Source organism: Lagopus muta, chromosome Z (genome assembly GCF_023343835.1).
Source record: "Lagopus muta isolate bLagMut1 chromosome Z, bLagMut1 primary, whole genome shotgun sequence".
Lineage (NCBI taxonomy): Eukaryota > Metazoa > Chordata > Aves > Galliformes > Phasianidae > Lagopus > Lagopus muta.
In genome coordinates, this window is record NC_064472.1 from 52,865,176 (window position 1) to 52,885,189 (window position 20,014).

Here is a 20,014-nt window from a genome sequence, read left to right on the forward strand (position 1 = left end):
TCGATTTTCTTTGTTTCTGTCTTTGTTTCCCACTTACTACAAAATCAATTCTCCTTCTAGAGCAAAGTGGATGGCAAAGATGGTGGCCTACCAAAAGTAGATGAACTTTCTGAAGTAAGTCTTTCTTTATGTGTGTATTGCAAGGTGAAAATAACCCAATTATCATAGGATTCCTTGGAAAATTAAAATCTAGTATGTCTTCCAGTAATAGCAGGAAGTGGGATTGGCGTGTCAGATAAAGTAGATACAGATAAAACTAAGAACTGGGCACAGGGATTTTTTGTTTGTTTGCTTATCTGCTTTTTAATAAAGAGGTAAGAATTGACAGAAACAGAATCAAGTCAAATAAATGCTTTCAAAGGTATTGGTTATAATAATAATAAGGGGACAAAATAATTGTCATAATAATAACATAGAAAAGATATATTGACTGTGCATACAATAGTCTCTGTAATCTTTTTAGCAATGATTACTTACACTTACAAATGCTTATACTTACAAGATAATTCTGTAAACTGATTTAATTTATCTACTTGTAAGTTCAATATATAAAAATCAGTGCTTGTCTGAAAAAAATGAATGAAAAAATGAGAAGTATCATTTGAGTAAACATATTCAGATTTTTAACTGTTTGACAGCATTGATATTTGAACTTCACTAATCAAAACCTACTTTGCAAAATTTATTCAGAAACCAATGACAGATGATGAGCTTGCAGATGCCCTGTCGTCTGACTTTACCTGTAGTATTGCTGCTGCTGAAGAAAAGAAGTCAACAGAGGTATTGATTTTTTTTTTGCCATGCAATCTTCTATTGTAGTGAAATACTTCTGTTATCATAATGCTTTACTCTAAAATAATGTTGACAGTTTTTATTTTTGAAAAATATTTTTGTAAATTTGCCTGTAATAAAATCCCTCTCATTTTCCTCTCATACTGAAGAAACAAACTAAGGAAGGAGAAATCATACAAGCACAAGCAGCAAGTTCAGTGAAGACTTCAGTTCCTCCTAAAGAGAAGAAAACAAAATCAAAAGAGGTATAAAGGTCTATCTTTTGGCTAGTTAACATCTGATTAAAATTTCTGTGTGCCTTGTCTTATAAAGATACTTGTCATCCTCATTTTAGTTGAAAATCCTGTTTAGCCAAGAGAGTAGGGAAATGTTAGGAATTCTGATAGTGCAGACTATCCAGCGTTTGAAAGATCTGGTCTTGATGGATCAGATTGTTCCTGTCCTCTGTAGAATGACTCTTATTTTGACTGGAGGAGTAAAGTAAATTTTCTTAGCTGTTTTAAACTGCATTTAACATCAGGATGTGATTTGGTTTTCTAACATTTTACAAAGTATTCATTTTTTTTTTATTTAGAGAGAATGTTTGTTACCTTACATTTTTTTTTCTCCAAAATTTGCCGTACGCTTCAGTGTGGTGTTACAAAAATCAAATGTAGTAAAGTCAAAATGACCAGTGTGGTGTTGAATGTTTGCCAGCAAAATACAGCAAAATGTTTGTGTTTTTGTCCATTTAAAGAAATTTAAAAAAAAAATCTGCATATTTTCGTAATATTTTCATACAGGAAATCAGAGAGGATGCAATGGAAGCTCTTATGGATACTATTGGTGGACCTGAACCTGAACCCAAACCGGAAGATGTTAGCACCTTTGTAGAGGTGTCAGAGGTATGATCTTGCACCATTAAAAAGTAAAAAATATGTCTCCCGTGGAACCTTGGATCCTTTTTGTTAGTTATTGTACAAATGTGTTAAATAGTTTGTAGCAAAGCAACTTTCATGTCAAAGCCTAAGGAATGTCTGAGTCCAGTTTGGTTTGGAAAATTTAGAACTTACAGAATCCCAAGTGGAATGAGGTAGAATATCATATGACATTCTGGAAAACTAAAGAATTTTCTTTTTTAGCTATATAGATATGAATACATATACCTTTCTTTGTGTTAGCTATAGTTCCTCTGTTTTGTTCCCAGTGAATAGGGTACAGTCAATATTAGACCTTTGCTTTGCATATATTGCTTGTTTGATTACTATTTAATAAATCCTTTTGATGTTTTGTGAGATGTTTTCCTTCATCCACCCAATTCCATTGTCTTTATAATCTGAGTCTTGCCTTTAGCTGTGTCTACTCAGTCTCTTTTTTTCCTTCAACAGTAAGATTTCTGCAGTATTTTGTGTGTTGTACTTTGACCTTTTATTCAGTTTTGCAACTCTGTTTATAAAGCCACTAATAGTACTTTCCTCCTCCCGTCTTCACTTATAACTCAAAGCAGGTAAATGACAGGGAAATAGCAGAAAGATAATTATTGCTGACAAGGTATCTCAAGACTATAATTTTGATAAACAAGACCATGTTGTATTGCAGACTGAGTCTGGGCCTACATGTATTTTGGTGGATGCATTGCTTCATGAAGAAGGTCCTGTCACGGAGTTGACCAGATCAATCTATGTCCGTGACAGGGGCGACAGGCCTCTGCCCTCCCCCCCCACCCCAGTCCCACAAAAAATGGGAAGGAAGGAAGGAAGGGAGGGAAAAAAGCAGCGGCAACAATCTATGGAGGAAAAGTTATTTTACTGTAATATTGGAATACAAGATAACACAATATATGCAATTTAATTGAAATTGAGATTAATAAATCAGACAAGATAAGAGAGAGAGAGAGTTCCCAGGACTGAGTCAAACCTGAAAAGCTTGGAACGGCTAGGAAAGCACCTCCAGCACCCACTGCAAAGCAGCAAGAGAGCGCCCCCCCCACCCGGAAGGGCCAGATCCTGTGACTGCTGTAATGTACAGGGATAGGTACCTGGAATTGGGGCAGTGACACTTTAATGCCCCGTACACTACATGATGTTTTGATGTGGAATACTGAAACCCAAAAACAAAAAACAAAAACAAAAACAAAAACATAGAACCATGACAGGTCCAAAGAGTGAAAAGCTGTGTTTGAGTAGCTGATGACAAATTGCGTTTTGTATTGTCAGTGTGATGCAATCCAAGGGAACTTAAGGACTTTATATTTCCCAAAAGGTCTAAAAATACTGGCTATGAAGTTACAGTTCTGAGCAGTAGCTGGAGATTTATGTGTTTAGAAAACAAAAACAGAATATAGTCCTTTTTATGGTATTGATTCTTATTTTTTTCACATAAACTGGATAAGAATAAATTGAGGAATTCACAGTATCTATGGCCTTTCGGTATCTGAAAGGGGTCTATAGGAAAAAAGGGGACAAACTCTTCAGCAGGGTCTGTTGTGATAGGACAAGGGGAAAATGGTTTAAACTAAAAGATTAAGACTTTTAATATAAGAAGAAAGTTTTCTTTATGGTAATCATGGTGCAGTGCTGGTACAGGTTGCCCAGGGAGGTAGTGGATGTATTGTTACTAGAGACACGGTCAGACTTAATGTGTCTTACAACTCACACAAATCTATGATTCTATGAACTTGAGTATATTGATGTACCGAATATTTTTATCTGATGCTAGTATTTCTTTGACTGAACTATCTTGATAGTGATGTTGAGTGTATGCTATGCTTTTGTTTCTCTCAGTAAGTATTTTTTGTACTTTTTTTTTTCAGGCAAAAGCTAAGGAGAAAAAAGAAAAAAAGGCTGGAGAACGGGATGATACAGTACCTCCAGAATACAGGCTAACTCCAGAGCTGGTCAGTTTTTAAAAATCTCCGTTGCTATGTACATAGGACAGTTGTCTATAACACTTTTTTTGGTCACAGGTAGGGACAGAACGTGCAGAAAACAAGCTGTAGTAATGTATTCAACCTGTGGCTTTACCTTCTAGATAATTCTTGTGTCTTCACTTTTCTTCCTTTCCTTTGTGAGCGTGACTACATTTTTTCAGACATCCTCAGGAAAGATAGGATCTTCCCAGCTCATGTGTTCCTTTCTGAAGAGTGGTGTGATTTGTTTCTGATATGCAGCCTCAGTGTTGGAAAACTGCTCTTGGTTACCCATTTTCAGTGTAGCCTTGAACTACTAATGTAAAACAGTATGGAAACTACTTCTTCAGATTGGAAATTAAAGTGATGGAGATTTGCTCACAGTTAAGAAAACCAGCAGTGGAACTGAGATTTGTTTTCCGTGTAGTTCAATTTCACTACAGAACTGTTTTTGTTTTTTTTTTAATATTTGTTAGAATAATTGCCATTAACAAATTGGTATGAGAACTGTTGCTTGTGGAGCTGTATGTTTACTCTCAGTTTTGAGTGGAGCACTTTAACCCCTTAATTAGAGATTTCAAGGCTGTCTAGCCAGGAATGTGGAATATAATGGCTTCTTAGCACAAGTGAAAAAGTTTGTCTTTTGCACTCAGAAATTACCTTTCTATTGGATTAACTTCTGCTGTTTTGCCGTAGAATTAATTCGTACTGAATATTGATATTAATAGGAATGAACAGTTATTTTCAGTTTTGTGGCCTATTTTTATTGTGTTGACAGCCCAATATATATGTATTTTTTAATCTGCTAATCTGGTGATATAAGAGCTACCTCTTTTTAGGGGAATGCCTCTGACTATGTCGCTGATTTAGTCTGGTTATCTCATATTATTATTTTGAGGTGACTGTGGAATATGGAATTATTTCTTGCAATATTGGAAAATACTTGCTTTTTTTACTTTCAGGATAAAGATGGAAAACCAATACTCCCAAAGCCTGAAGAAAAACCTAAGGTTAGAAAACTGACAATAATATCAATAAAACTGACAATAATGTCAAACTGACAATTCACGCTCAGAGTGAATAGATACCCTGTTTTTTCCCCCTTCTGTCATCACTTCTCTCTATGCCATTATGTAAGTCTGTTGATTTGTTTGTGTCTTTAATTCCTTGCATGAAAAGCACTGATCTGAAGAGTCAAGTAGAAGCCATTTTTACTGAAATTTACTGGCTGTGAATGAGGAGATCAAAGTAAGAAAAAGATCTAGAGGTTACTTAGGTATTGAGCAGTTACAGAAGTAACTGTTAACACAAAGAAAAGCTTTTGTAAAGAAATAGTATAAGGTATCCTGTAAAAGTCTGTTGGAGCAATTGAAGTACAGATAGAGGAAAAGTAGGAAAGTCAGTGTTTTCTTGACAGTCATCAAATATAAGGTAATATAACTGGAAGGAGGCAAAAAGGTGCTACAGACATTTTCCTAAATAAAGAGATCAACTTGGACTTCTTAAGAAGCATCTTTGTTATGGCTTGGAAAGTGCAAGATAGATTGAGTGGATTAAATAAAAAGTTTAATGGTTACTTGAAAAAGTACAAAAGGAAAGCGAAAAAAAAAAGTAGAAAAAGAAAAGTAACTGAAAAGAAAGGAACTGAAATATTATGACTTAAAGAGTCATAAAGAGCCCAAATATTTGGGCTGGAATTGGAAAAGTACAGTTAACCTTCGTTCTTCTGAAATGAGTGTAAAGGTCAGTACCAATCTAAATGAAAATGAAACAGTGCTTTTGTAACAGAAATGTGAATTAATTTAGTATTCAAGCTTGAAATATGGAGGAAGACAAAGACAGTAATGAAAAGACTTCACATTTCTATAAATTTGTGTCTGTCAAATCTCAGATATTCAGCCATCTGGATGGGTGATGTGTGAGAGCTGCACAGAGGAATACTGACAAACATGTCACAAGAGAAAAAAGAGAAGGCTTTGAGGGAACCAGAACTGATGTTAGGAGACAAGTTCTCCTGTTTCACAAGGAGCACAAAGAAAAATGTGCCTAGAAGACAAATGCTCCAAAACAGGAAAAAAGTACAAATTAAAGGAGGCTGATCTATAGTATGAATGAGGTCCAATACCAAAGCAAAACAGGATATCCTATAGCCAAAGAATGACGTTTTTAGCAGACGGATAAGTATTCCTGTGCTTTTATACCCTTCTCTATCTGAGGCACAATTATAATTGAATATTTGACATATCAGGTGTATGCATGTTTCATGAGGTTTTCTTTGTTTTTTTACTTTTTTTCCCTCTGCGTTACGTCCCAATTTGTAATTTGAAGAAGGCAGTTTTCAACAAGTCATACTTGCCAGTGGTGTCGTCAGTAATTTAGATCTATGAAATCAAAAACAACAAAATAAAAACAATTCTGTTACTAGCTGACTAATCTTCAAATCAGTTAGCATCTCATCCTCAATTCCTGCGAATTGCAGTCAGTTATTTTCATGATTTCAGCTGGAGTTTTAGTAGTTAGGGTCTTCTTTTTGCATGCCCTTAGCAACATATGGTATGATTACTTTTGTGAAAAAAAGTTGGTTTTCCTAAATGATTTTTTGAAATAGTGGTTTAGAGAGGAAGTCCTTAGTTATGAATAGTGAAACTTTTCATGATTAAATATTTTAGAAATACTTAGGGAAACTGACCAACAGAAGAAACAGTGTGAGAGGGGAAAGAGGTAGGAGTCTCCTTTAGGAATATCATAATATGTATTATGAACTTAATCAAATAAGTCTTTATTAAATGAACTGCACATAGCCATTTAATGGTTATCACTGATGTTAAATCAGCTGACATTTTGGTGTAAACCTAAAAGCCAGAAGGATCACAGGAGCATTTGTAATAGATCACAGAGTACTAAATTACGAAGTATCAACAAATTCTAACAGTTTGCAGAGCAGGGAAAGAAAGCTGCAATTTATTCACTTTCTCCTGGAGTATTCATAGGGGAAGACATGGAATGTCAGCAGTCACTGCATGAGCTGAGAACTCATAAGTGACACTGCCTCTGAGGAGCTTTACTCTGTACTTTGCTGTGAAAAAAAAAATTAAGATGCAAAAATCATAACCTGATGCTGCCGCTTTCCAAAACCTCTGTGTAATTTGTACTTTAAATACTGGAAGAGCATGGCATTGGTTTAGTAAAATATCAGTGTTCTGTTTTTTTTTTTTTCTAGTGAGAAAGTTGCATTTTCATTTCAGTAGCCCAGTAAACTGTATTGAACATAATGTTCCCTAAATTTTGCACGCAACATTCTCTACAGTTACATTAGCTTTTAATATCAAGGAAACTGACTCATTCTGATTTTTCTTGTTGTTGGATTTGCTTTTTTAGTTCCTTGCGCTTTAAAATTCATGATGTTTTTTGGATGTAAATGTCAGAGGTTATTTTGGTATTGGCTACAAAGGTTTGTCTGTAAGAAATAGGCAGTGAGTCACCCATACCACGCATGTCCTTTTTTTTGCAGCCTTTGAGTGAATCTGACCTTGTTGATGAATTTTCAAAAGACTTTGCCAGCCCTGCACAGCCTGCAGTACAATCCAAACCATCAAAGTCCAGCAGCACATCCAAAGTAAGTCTAGTTTAGAAAATGTGGTTTGTTAAGACTGGATAGTGCTGCTGTTCATTCAAGAAAAAATATTTCCATTTCTTTGTTATTTCTTTGTGGCTTTCAGTGGGACATGGGGTATGTCAACTCTGTTTGGCATTTAGTCTTTAATTGAAGGGCATCTAGCTTTCAATTTGGACTCTTTTTCTTCCTCATTTTGTACTGTATTTTTAAAAAGCAAAACAAAACACTTAACAGATATGTTTGGGGTTTCTGAGCATATTCAGTAAGAATATGCTTTCTGTTTCAGAAGCCATCAGCTCCTGCATCTGCAAAAACTACAAAGGATGAAGTAGTCCCTCGTGCTACAGCTTGCTCTGTGCAGTCTTCAGCTCCAACATCTGTGTCTTCTGTGAGTAGTTAGAGCTAAAGGCAACCTCATTCATAGTGAGGAATTCGTAATGAAGAATTTCTCTCGTAGTGAAGAATTTCTTTTCAATATTTCATTTAATACTGTCTTCTAGTATAAAGCAATTACACCCCGCCAATTCCTTATCCACTGAGTGGCCCATTTGTCAAATCCCCATCTCATCAATTGAGAGACAAGAATGTTGTGAGAGATAATGTCAGATGCTTTGCACAAGTCACATAAATGACTTCAGTTGCTCTTCTCTCATCTGCCAATACTTTTACCCCATCAAGGAAGATCATTAACTTTGACAGGCCTGATTTGCCTTTATTTAAGCAGTGTTGGTTGTTAACAGTAATCACTTTGTTTTCCGTGCATAATTTCCAGTAAGATCTGCTCCATGATCTTACTGAGCATGGGGATGAGGCTGACTGACTTTCAGTTTCCTAGGTTTTTCTTTTTTCACTTTCCAGGAATGGGGACTATCCATTTCACCAGTCCCAGTGGGGGTTCAGTTCACTGAACTACCATAATTTCTCAAATATGGCTAAGCAACTTTATCCACAAGTTCCTTCAGGATCTGCAGATGTACCTTGTCAGATCCTGTGGGCTTCTGTACTTTCAGATTCATTAGATGGTCTCAAGCCTGCTCATCTGCAATGAGCAGTACTTCATTCTTCCAGTCCCTACCTTTGGATTCTGCAGTCTGGTTAGGACACTTGCCAGGGAAAATGAGGCAAATAAATCATTGAGTGCCTCAGCCTCCAGTGTATCTCAAGTAACTGAGTCTTCTGTTTTGTCCAGTCAAGAGAAGGCTCACATTTTACTTAGGCTCCCTTTAATCACTGATGTACTTACAGCAAGGCTTTCTCATCGTCCTTGATGTCCCTTGCCAAATTTGCTTTAAGGACTTCAGCTTTCCCAACCTGATCTCTGGATGTTTGGACAATGTCTCTGTATTTCTCTCAGGTTAGCCATCCTTGCTTTCACTCTCTTCAGACTTCTTATTTGAGCTTGAATTTGACAAGATTTCCTTGTTCATCCTTTAATGTTCACCCATAAGCTCTCAGTCAGTTTCTCTTTACCCCCAGGCAGAGTTTGTGCACCCCAGATGGTCTTTGACATCAAAGGAAACACCCCCTCCTCATCTTCCCTGTTTACCCTTCCCATGGAGCCTTCATCTTTCCATTATAACACACAAGTCATGTGAACCACTTATCCATGATGCCAGTAAAAGCATAGCCCTATGAATGTGATATGCATTTGCATGGAGTCATTTGGGTTTGGCCCCTGATCAAGTTGTCTTGCTGGCTAGAGGGGATTGTGGTGCATGTCAGACTTAAACGGGGAAGGTCAACAGGGAAGTTCTTAACAGAGTAATTTGAACTGACAGTTCTTGTGGTCTGCTCTACCCCCTGTGCCATTAAAGGGATGATGCTAGTGAATTTAATAAATACTTAGGGAAGAAGAGATTATACAGCAGTCGAATTCAGTAATGTGTGTCTGGCAATTGTAGCGTATGAGGAGTTTTCTTCAGCTGCAATGAAATTCCAAACACATAACTATGTTTTGCTATATCAATACTCTGGCAGGTTGGTCATGTAGCCGATGAAGCACTAGAAGCCTTGTCCAGTGGTCTTGGAAAGGGGGAGCCTGATCTAGAAGAGAAGAAACCTGCGGTGGACAAAGTTAAGGTAGAAAAATATTCAGACCTCAAAAAATGCTCTGTTGGTATACATATCTTCATTGTTTCTGTATTTCCACAGGCTAAACAAGTTGGAGGAGTACTCACACTTTTAAAAAAGAATATTTACTTGCGAAACAAGTTGTGTTTTGCTTAGGAAATTCTAGTAGGGTTTAAATACAGTGAGTACTTCGTTGTTGTGCCTGTTGGTAGTATTTCATCTTTTGTCAGCTTCTGAAAACTGCTTTTGCTTGAGTATTACTGCAGAAACAAAGCAGAGGTAATGTGTGCATTGGAATTGGCAATTGGAATTGGAATATAGTTTAGTCCTTTTCCGAAAGGAACATTTATGATGAGTTGTTTAAATTAGGAATGTCACTGTGGGCTAAGTGCTAATGAATGTAAAAAAAAAGAGCAACTCTTCTGGTGTTCTAGGAGCATGTCAAACAAAATTTTTTAAGGTTAGTTTTACTGTGATGTCTTCCTTATCGTCTTCCTGTACAATTTGTAGTGGGAGTAGTCCTTTATGGATTCGGCTACTGCATTCTCTGCTTAGACTACATGCAGGGTAGTTGCTGAGTGCATTTCAAACAAAGTCAGAATTTTGGCTCAGAGGTACACCGCTGTTATGTTTACTGATTCATTCTTGCCCATTTACTTAACTCTGCTGATCTTCATTGAGGGATGTGGAGCTACTCCTAGTAGAAAGAAACACAAAGATAGATAAAGCCTTTTTGAAGGGCTCTTTGAATTTGCATGAGGTTTTTTCATCTGGCTTTTGTGTTGAATTAGAAAGATTGATTTGAATCAGTAAACTGAAGACACTGAAAAGTTTTGTATTTGAGTTTCTGTTGAGATGTGACAGTTTTATTAATTTTATTTTGCCTTCAAAGGAGAAAACCAAACAGAAAGAACACAAAGAAGATGAACAAGCAATTCCTCCAGAGTACAGATCAACGAATGCAAAAGTAATAAACTTAATGTTCTATTTCAGTCTGACCTTTCATTCCTCAATTCACATGGATGAAACTGAAACTGTATTTCATTTTGATATGTTTACTTAAGGCAGTTTTACACTACGTAGAAGTCATGGTTTGTAATTCCTGGATTATCTGACATCCTTCATTAGATGCCTCCATAGGAACTGAAATGGTTTAGATGCAAATGCCTGCGTATGAGTAATTTTGTTTGAGATTAGTATGGTGGAGTCTTTCATCATATTGTAAAATTTAATAAGTCACGACTACTTAAAACTGTTCTTAAAACACTCCACAAAACAACAACTTTCAAGTAGAAATTTTTACAGACAACACCACACAACTCATTTGATATAAATGGGTTGCTTACGTGTAGCCAAGTCCTGCCCATCACTTGCCACAGGTACCAGTGCGACACCGTCTTTCTTGACTCTTTATTCAGTAGTATATTGATAGCAAGCTGGAAGTTGAGATCTTATTTAATTCTGCTGCTTACTTTCCACAGAAACAGAAAATTGGAGAAGCTCAGAATCCACACAGTGAATAACTTTTAAGTAGTCATGTCTTTAAGTTGCAGGACCTTGATTTTTTAGATGACAACTTGGGTAACAGAAGTAAATGCTAGAAATTGCTAGTTAGATCCTTTTCTTTGGTAGTACTATTTGTCAGTAAGTAATTTCTGTCAGACTTCTCATATTGCATGGTCATTTAAGGACTGCTTGATTTAATGTAAGGGAATTTTTCTTTTGTAGGATAAAGATGGAAGACCTGAAGAAAAGTCCCAGGTAAAGTGAACATTTACATATTTAGAGGACTGTTTCATTCATTAATGGCTAACTCAAACATTTGTAAGATTTGCTAGTGTTGAATTTTATAAATAGACCTACTGATATTTTTTGTCCTTTTCAATGATAGCCTATGAGTGAAAACGATCTGTTAGAAGGTTTGACAAAAGGATTTTCTCCAGCCCAATCTGCACCATTACCTACACAAACTGTAAAAAAGGTGAGTATGTTTATCTTCTAAAGATGTATTTTCAAATAATTTGAGTAACCTTTTGTTTTATTTTTTCCCTTAATTTTTATGCAAATATTCATGAGTGATTAAATTTTAATTCTGTAGCAGGACATTAGTGGAATAGAGAGCAGGACTTCAATAGTAAGAAAAAAGCTGGACAAGTTAGCTTTCACATTTTCTTACCAGTTGTGTGCATATATAGTGCTTGAAGTAGAAATTTCTGAAAGTGCTACTTGATACAGATGGGCTTGGTGAAATCGTACCTACTCTTAGGTTTTCTGAAACCTGCATTTGACTTAACTAAGCCAGATTTTAAGTAGCTGAGATGGAAGATTGAACATGAACAAGCTAAGATGGAAAACACCTACACTCTGCACACAAGAAGACATTTCAGTCTAAAATAAGTCAAGCTTTGAAGGAAAAGGAAGCCCTTTAAGAGTGATGTGGGCATTGCATTTCAAATGTGTGGAATTTGATAAATATTTTTCTTTTAGTCATCTCTGTTAGTAATGAGGCTATGTCTTGTTTCAGAAAACCAAAGCGGGTAAAAAAACTGCAGATTCTTCAGATGTTATCTCTGCTTCTACAGTTTCCTCAGTGCACTCAGCAACTCCCCTGGCTTCCACGTCGGTAAGCAATGTTTTCTTTAGATCCTACTTTCAGATGAGAGATTGATGAGTAGAGTTCGGAGAGTCATAAGGCCAGTTTTACCACTGTAGGCCATTGTAAAGTTAAATCATTAGTTGTTAATAATGGTTATTGAGATAAAAATGTTTTTTTTTAATCTGGAAAAAAGAGTTTGGAGTGTTCTGGACATTTTGTGTTTGCCTTTGAAGACTATTCTGTCTGTTTTATCTGAATAGTGTCATATTCCAGTTTGTTCTTGAGAGCTCCCTGCCTGTTCTTAGAAAACGAGGAACACAATCTCATGCTGATTGCTCCAGAATTACAGAGGGTATCAGCAGGATTTGGCATTTCAGTTCCGTGGGCAGATGAAGATAGTTACCTGCGTGCAAAAAGCTTCATTTTTAGGCTTTGATCTTTTAAAGGAACCACACCCGTCTTTTTCTGGTTAGGTAATGTCAGTATCACAAATAATAATAGCATAGTAATCAACCAGTGGCTTAATCATTTGCATTTTGTAAGCCTAAACGTGAAAGAATTCAGTGTTAGTGAAAGCCCAGGTAGCTCCATGTCCTTCTAATACCAAGATTTTTCTTACGCTGAGATGTAATGTTGTATGTAGGGGCCATTTTCCACTTTGATCCGTGCAGTGAGAGCGCCCTCTAGTGTTTCCAACCTACTTTGAAAGGGGAATGTAGAACAACTAATCTGCAGTGATGATATTTGCAAAATGAATGACTCCTAACAAAAGAAAACCAACAATCTTTTCTTAGTATTATTCTCATTAGTTCAATTTTGTAACAAAACAAAACCGTTAAAATCAATTCTATAACCTCTACTTGAAATTGATTTCTGTATGTCTTCAGTATACAAATGTTTTTTCCCCAGCTGTTTTTTCCTACTTTGCAATTAGAAACTGAAAACTATCTGTATGTTCTTCTCTGGACATTACATGAATTAGTACTTAACGCTAGCTTAATAAAAAACAATATCTTCACAGCGGATTTGGTTTCTCACATATGTTTATATTTTATCAGGGAGGAAAAGAGATGGATGATGCCTTGGATCTCTTGTCTGATTCCCTGGGACAGAGAGAACCTGATCCTGATGAGAACAAACCAGTTGTGGATAAAGTAAAGGTAATAAAAGATATTCTGAAACTTTTGCTATCTCAGTAAAGTGAGGACTTTAATTTTTTATTATTATTATTTCTAAGCAGGCAGTCTACAGTCAGATGAATTCTTTGTGAATTTTGTCGGAGATATTGAGTTAATACATTTTAGCTATTTGGAGATAATTGTTAAAATATTACAGGAATTTGTAATAATTTGACTTTGCTCCCTTTTGTTGTTATTGTTCTACTTATTTTTCAGGTTTCTGCTCTGGCCTCTGAATGTTATGGCCTTTTTGTCAAACCTCATTGACTTTTATGACCCCACAGACAAATTAATCAATGGGGATACTTGTTTAACCAGTTCTGTTTTTTTCTACTTGCTTGTTTCTGATTGTTTCATCCTCATTCGGTACTTTTTCATATAATTGTATAAAGAACTTTCTGTTAATAATTAAAACACATTCATCTCTGCATAATAGTAGTAGTTGTAGTAAGCCGTAAGCTGAAATACTTGAAGGATTAGTTCTGAAGTATAATCACTATACATAACCATGAATAAAATAGACTCAAAATGGGAAGGTTTCTAGTCTGACTTAAGGTCATTGTAGTGATTTTTGGCTTCCCTATTTCCAGTCATTGGGGACTGACTGTCATGATTTTTTCAGCGTTACTGAGGGTGGGTTGGCAGCCACATCAGGCAGTTCCTTCAGGCAGCTGGAATGCATGTCATAGGGTCCCATGTACTTGTGCACAGTCAGCCTCCTGAGGCAGTCTTGAACTTGCTCTTTGCTTACAGTGGGAGTGATTTTGCTTCTGCAGCCCATACCTAAATGTTATGAGAGATACAAGAAGCCTGACTGCCAGAGGCCACTGAGGTAGAGAGCTTGTTGAGTACCTCAGCCTTCTGCATATCCAGGTTACCTCATTGCTGTCTGCATCTTCCTGAGGAAGTGAAGCAGAGGGAGGTGTGAGACTCTGCTCCAGGGATCCGATGGCAGGTTGGGAAGCACAGAGCGATGGAGGTTCAGAACAGACAATGGGAAATATTTCTTCACTGTTTGGATGGCCCAGCTCTGAAACAGGCTTCCTGGGGAGGCGGTTGATGCCCCATGCCTGTCAGGATTCAGAAGGCAATTGAATAATGCTTGAATTATAAGCTCTTAACTTTTGCTTAGTCAGGCAGTTGGAGTAGATGATTTTTGAAAATTTCTTCCAAGAGAACTGCTCTATTATATTCTAATGTAATTTAGACAGAACTATTTTCTTTATGCTGGTCTGCTGTTGCATATATAGGTACATAACTTAGTGAATATGTGCACCTATTGAGAGCTTGTAGTTTTAAAACTTTCAGACATTGAGCACACTTGGTTGTGAAATAGATGTATGTGGATGTTTCCCAGTAGTTCTGTAATTTTAAATTCAAAAGAGGCAGCTGTCCTAATTTTTTTAAATGAACACTCACAGCTTTCTGATGTTTATAATGTTTGTCAAACTAATTTGACTGATTTTGTATTTATTGAACTATTTCATGATGCACAAGAGAGAACAACCTTCTGTGTAGTAAATAAGTATCCAGTTTTAAAATGTAATAGGAACAGGAAAAAATGTAAGTACTGAAATTCTTAAAAAAATAAATGTTTTCAGGAAAAAACTAAATCTGAACACAGAGACAAACTTGGAGAAAGAGATGATACTATTCCACCTGACTATCAAAAACTTCTGGAGTCACCTGGTGAGGTAAGGAGAAACTGTGTGGTTTTTGTTACATTATTTTACTGTAACTAGAAATTTTGTGCACACATGCCAGAGTTTCCTCTGTGGAATTACAGGGAGAACAGTGAAACCGAACCAGGAAGAGTATGTGACGTATTAATGTATATAAGATTTACATGTTGAACATTAATACTTAAGAGAAGCTGTCTGCATCCTTTCTTGCATTTAATATAAAAAAAACGAACAACAGTCTGACTTAGATAGTGTTTTATAGGCAGTCTGGAAAAATAAATCAATTTTAACAAGCCAATAGCAATCATCATGAATATTTAGCAGCACAGCTTCCAGATATACTGGCGCATTTCTTAGTTGTTCCAGAAAACCAGGAGAACAAATTCTGTATCGCCCTTTACGAAGATGTTGTTTATAGTCTCCTGTACACAGGAGCTATTTACAAACTGTATGTAATAATGCTTATTGTTTCTAGGTAGTTTCTAGTCTGAGAACTAACTATATCTACAAGTGTGACCTTTGTGGTATGTATGAAGCCCTATTAGCTGACATTCACTGTAATGAGTGACTGTGCTGACAGTCATTTGATCTGCTCTAGGTCAAGAAACTTTTTCCTGTAGACTGCAAAGGCGGATGAAGTGACAAACATAGTCAAAAGAATAGAGAGTGAAAATACATTCTGAACTGATTTTGAATGTATTTCACAAGTAATAAAGAAGTCAGGTCAGAATGGTTCAACTTTCGTAACAACATGAAAACTCCCTGTGTAATACGTGAGAGTGTGTTAAATCATAATAAGAATCTGAACAGCCCAACTTGAAGATGTAATCTTTGTTCCTTCAAAGGGTAAACCTGTCAAGCCAATACCAAAGGATGCTTTGAAAAACAAGGAACAGAAGGTAAAATTTCTTACATTTTTGGTCTGTGATTGTTTGCTGTGTACTCTGATCTTTTTCTTTCTCTTTTTTTTTTTTTTTTAATCTGTGTCCTTTGGAGGCTTAGAATTAACTTATTGTAAAATGTCGTAAGTGCTACTGAATGCAGTAGGTAATAGGAGCAGCAGACAGCAAAACTTTTCTTAAGAATAACTATTCATTATAAGCACACAAATGTGCTAGTAATGTGGGGATCTGGTATTCAAAGATACTGTGTAGTTTGGAAACCTCAAATAAATGCATCTGTTCTGTAGAGGTCACATATAGAAGACATACGTAAGGTGATTGAGCCATTCTTTAATGCCTAAAACAATAACTTGGGCTTCAGGAGTTAGCATATTTTAACTTCATAATTAACATCATTGCAGAAGCCTACAGATGAGTCTGCTGCTATCGATGCCCTGTCAGGTGACTTTGATACTAGTCCAAAGACTTCTGCCACACCACAGCACTCAAAGGTAGGACATTTTCTGCTAATAACACACAAAAAAAACCCAAACCAACAGTGTTTCACTACTCTATGAAAGTTGTTTTCTTTGCCATAGCTCAGTTTAGAATCAGATGTATCTTCTTTAGAATGTGCTTTCAAAATGTAATGATTCTTAATACTATAAAGGAAGTTTGATGTGTCCTCAGAAAGCCAGATTGATGGTTGGACTTGGTGATCTTGAAAGTCTTTTTCAACGTTGATAATTCTGTGATTAAGAGATATTTTAGTTGGTGATGACCTTTTGAGCTAAATCTTTATGCTCTGTAGCAAATGCAGGATCTGACCAAATACACCAGCCTTTCTATGTCTGTGTACTTTCTTGTACCATAGTTTCCCCAGTATTAAGTAGGGATCCCAACTTCCATGTGTGCAGCCTGCATCTATGTATTTAAAATAATGTGTAAGGGCAGCAATTTGAGTAAGAGCCATCAGTCCTGTAATGTGTTTGTAACTGTAATTATATTTTTTCTTTGGAGTGTAGGAGAAAAGTGGAAAGGAAACCGTCACCACTAAAGCAACCTCAAAGGATGAAAGAAAACCCAAGGATCATAAAAAGGTAGAAATGTATTGCAGTATGGACAGTCAGGGTTAATATGCACTGTAATTGGGACAGATGAGCAGCTGCAATTTGGAATTGTATTACGTGCTCCTGCTTTGGGGGGAATTTTGCAGCAATGTGCTAACATCTGCTCTGGAAATGTTCTTTACATTTTAAGTGAAAGGATTTTTGCTTATGGTGAAATTTCTGCACATTCCTTTTGTATAGCAACAGAACTGTCTTACAGTTTTCAGTGTAAAAGTGGAAGGTCTTTAAATCCAGAAAGATGTGGGTTTTTTAAGGTTCTGAACAGTGACTGAATCACTGTGATTTCTGATGACTATCTGTCAGTGTATAAGTTTGGGTTTAGCTTAGTTCAGTTTCATACTGTCTTACTTATTTTGCTCCCTAGGCAAGGGGACAGTCCTCCAGCAGCAAATCTGAGAAGCAGAAAACAAGCTAAACGTTAACCTTTCTAGGTGAGATATTTTCTTCTCTTTTCTCTGAGCTACCATAAAGACAATTCACACTAGTTTTGTCAAAGCTAAGTTTTATAACAGTTTTAATTAAAAGCAGACTGTGATTAGAGACAGGGAACACGTGGAATAACTCTGTACTTCAGAATCCTATGCAGAAAAGCCCTTACTATTTTTTCCATTTGTCCCTACAGCTAATATAAAATTATTTCCTGTAGCTAAATTTCTTTAAACCCTTGTAGTTTTAAGCATTACAAAGCATACCATACTGATTCCTTAGTCAGAGCTTTTCTGTGGAATTTACATAGACCAAGCAGTCTGGTTGTTTTTATAAGACAGTTAACTTATGTCATTATTTCTGCATCAGTCAGAAAAAAAATGAAACAAAGCAAACAAAACAAAACAAACTCAAAAAAACCCCCACAGCTAAACCAAAAGGTTCAACAGGTTTCATCAGTTGATGAACGAACCTAAGTCCTGTGTGAAGACTTAGCAATGGACTTCAGAAAGGCAAAGATGTGTAATGGTTCTGTATCTGCAGCAAGCTGATATACTTAGTGCAGTACTGCTTTTGAAAAAAAAACCTCCTTCCTTGTGATATTTTGTCTTCCTGGGTTTATTTCTGTCACTAGATATTTTATAACTGTTGATTTTCCATGCTAATGTTCTTATCTTTAATTTATCTATTTTTTTCCCCCTCAGGATATTGGCACGTGATGTGAAGAGTCTTCTTTTTACTGGGGATAATTATTGCTGCAAAAGCTGGTGCAAAAAGCATGTAGCTATTCTAGGTGTTTTTTGTACTGTGGTATTTCCTGGACTTTTTTCATATTTTCCTTTTTTTCCAGTAGTAGATTAGTTTTTTTTTTTTCTAGCCTTTCATATTATTGTACTGATGTGCTTTAATTTTTTGTGTAATTTTCTTGAGTTCTCAGAGGAAAAGGATGCTTTATATTTGTAAGAAGTATATTTCAGAAATTAATAGCAATGCCAAAAAGAAAATGCAAACTTTTGCACATAATCTCCACATAGTGCCTGTAAATCTCAGAAGAATTTGCATGTGCTAGCAGTTTTAACATTGCAGTGAGTGTAATAAGTATTCTGGAATACAATGAGCTTTAGTTATCACCAGTGCATCTCAGCCTGGCTGCACAGTCTTTCCTGACTTTTTCTTGGTGAGAAAACAGATAAGCTGTGGAGGCGTAAGGAATGAGAAACTGGTGATAACTGTTTCATCAGGAATAACAAAACAGGTAGTTTTTGATGATGCCTTAGCTGCAGCTAACCATAGCAAAACCACTCCGGATAATATGGACTTTTTTTTAGATTGCAATTGCATCTGTGCTTTTTCATGATTTTGGGAGTCTTCTGGACTGAAAAAATAAAAATCACTGTGTACCACCACCACCACCATTATAATCACACAAGAGGAAAAAAAGGCGCATAAACCTTAGCAGAGATCAAAGAGAAATTAAAGTTGACAGCTGGGCTATTTTGATTGTTTGTTTGTTTTTCCTTTTTTGCTGTTTCTGTTCCTCACGCTCCAAGAGAGAATGCAGTAGAACAGAATTTGATGCAGCAAGGAACAATGTCCTTTTCACCAAGTCTTCAAGATAACAGGCAAGAGCAGGCACCCTCTAGGACATCTGCTGCAGGCAGAGCTTTTGGGACCTAGGCATACCAAGTTCTTCCGTTTGTTTACCTCTGTCTTCATTACTTGCAAAACACCTTTTTGCACATCCTTACACATGTACTGCTTCGCTGTTAGCTTACAGAAGGTCATACTAGGGGTCAGTATTTGCAATGATTCCATTACCTGATTCTAGTATGAAGTGTGGCAGACAGAGGTGGCCTTGAGGTGAAAGTTGGAGGATAATCAGAATTTTGACTGTACTCTGCAGTCTGTACTGAGAACCTGTGTCACACTAATAAAGTTTTAAAGAATGCACCATGATGTTTCTAATTTTTTTTATTTACTGCAGCTATTATGGGAATAGTTGTTGGAAGATAAAAGCAAGAAATAACTTAAAAATACAGTGGCCTATTAAAACTGAAAATGTGTTTAAAAAAACCAAAATGCTTGTCAGAGGTGCTTCATGAAGCCCTCCATAATCTGATTGTGAGCCAGCTACAGGTCCTTCTTCCTTGCCATTGGTTTTTCATGCTGTACAGCAGCTTAGTAGGGCCCAACTGGGCCTCAGGCCCAGAACAGCTCAGTTGAGTACACATTAAGAGTTTCCAGAAACAAAATGAAGTGATTATTTTGCTGAAGAAGTCCAGTTAGAATCTGGGACATAATATATACAAATGATGAATGGTCATTCTCAAGAGACTGAAGAAACCCTTATTTTAACAAAGTATGTGGACCCTGCTCTGCACGTCTGTAGCTGTTGCAATTCATGACTGATTCCTGACATAAGAATTTCAGTAGAGTGCTCCTAGCACGATGAGCAAGCTTTATTCATGACACACACATCTGGGTGTCTAAAATGTTTATTAGTGTGTCACCTCACACAACTCTATGAATAAAGAATATCAGCATACTTGGTGATTCTCCCTTTTCTCCCATAGAGAGAACTGCAACGTATCTGGATATATGCTTGCAAATTAATCAAACTGATGCTTCCCTGAGGTGGTTTTGTTTTTGTGTTTTTGTTTTTTGTTTGTTTGTTTGTTTGAGTTAATTAAAAAAGAAGGGGGGCAGGTGGGTGTTACAGGCAGGGCAAGCAGTGTTACTTAACTTTCCTGAGTTAA

General features: G+C 36.4%; 1 protein-coding gene across 7 annotated transcripts in view; it reads left to right on the forward strand.

The window, feature by feature from the left end:
* Nucleotides 1–19,211, forward strand: part of CAST (calpastatin) — a 61,803-nt gene extending 42,592 nt beyond the window's left edge. For 6 of the 7 annotated variants that reach the window (XM_048930789.1, XM_048930790.1, XM_048930793.1 and 3 more), the window contains 20 exons: nt 61–114; nt 691–780; nt 942–1,037; nt 1,575–1,676; nt 3,584–3,667; nt 4,642–4,689; nt 7,191–7,295; nt 7,582–7,683; nt 9,273–9,374; nt 10,258–10,332; nt 11,094–11,126; nt 11,257–11,346; nt 11,890–11,988; nt 13,020–13,121; nt 14,741–14,833; nt 15,667–15,720; nt 16,125–16,214; nt 16,723–16,802; nt 17,197–17,263; nt 17,963–19,211. In XM_048930789.1, coding sequence (XP_048786746.1) covers nt 61–114; nt 691–780; nt 942–1,037; nt 1,575–1,676; nt 3,584–3,667; nt 4,642–4,689; nt 7,191–7,295; nt 7,582–7,683; nt 9,273–9,374; nt 10,258–10,332; nt 11,094–11,126; nt 11,257–11,346; nt 11,890–11,988; nt 13,020–13,121; nt 14,741–14,833; nt 15,667–15,720; nt 16,125–16,214; nt 16,723–16,802; nt 17,197–17,254 — 1,557 coding nt within the window. In that variant the 3' untranslated portion in view covers nt 17,255–17,263; nt 17,963–19,211. The remainder of the gene's footprint in view (nt 1–60; nt 115–690; nt 781–941; nt 1,038–1,574; nt 1,677–3,583; nt 3,668–4,641; nt 4,690–7,190; nt 7,296–7,581; nt 7,684–9,272; nt 9,375–10,257; nt 10,333–11,093; nt 11,127–11,256; nt 11,347–11,889; nt 11,989–13,019; nt 13,122–14,740; nt 14,834–15,666; nt 15,721–16,124; nt 16,215–16,722; nt 16,803–17,196; nt 17,264–17,962) is intronic. The other variant, XM_048930792.1, reaches the window with a different exon arrangement.
* The last annotated feature ends 803 nt before the right edge of the window (nt 19,212–20,014 follow it).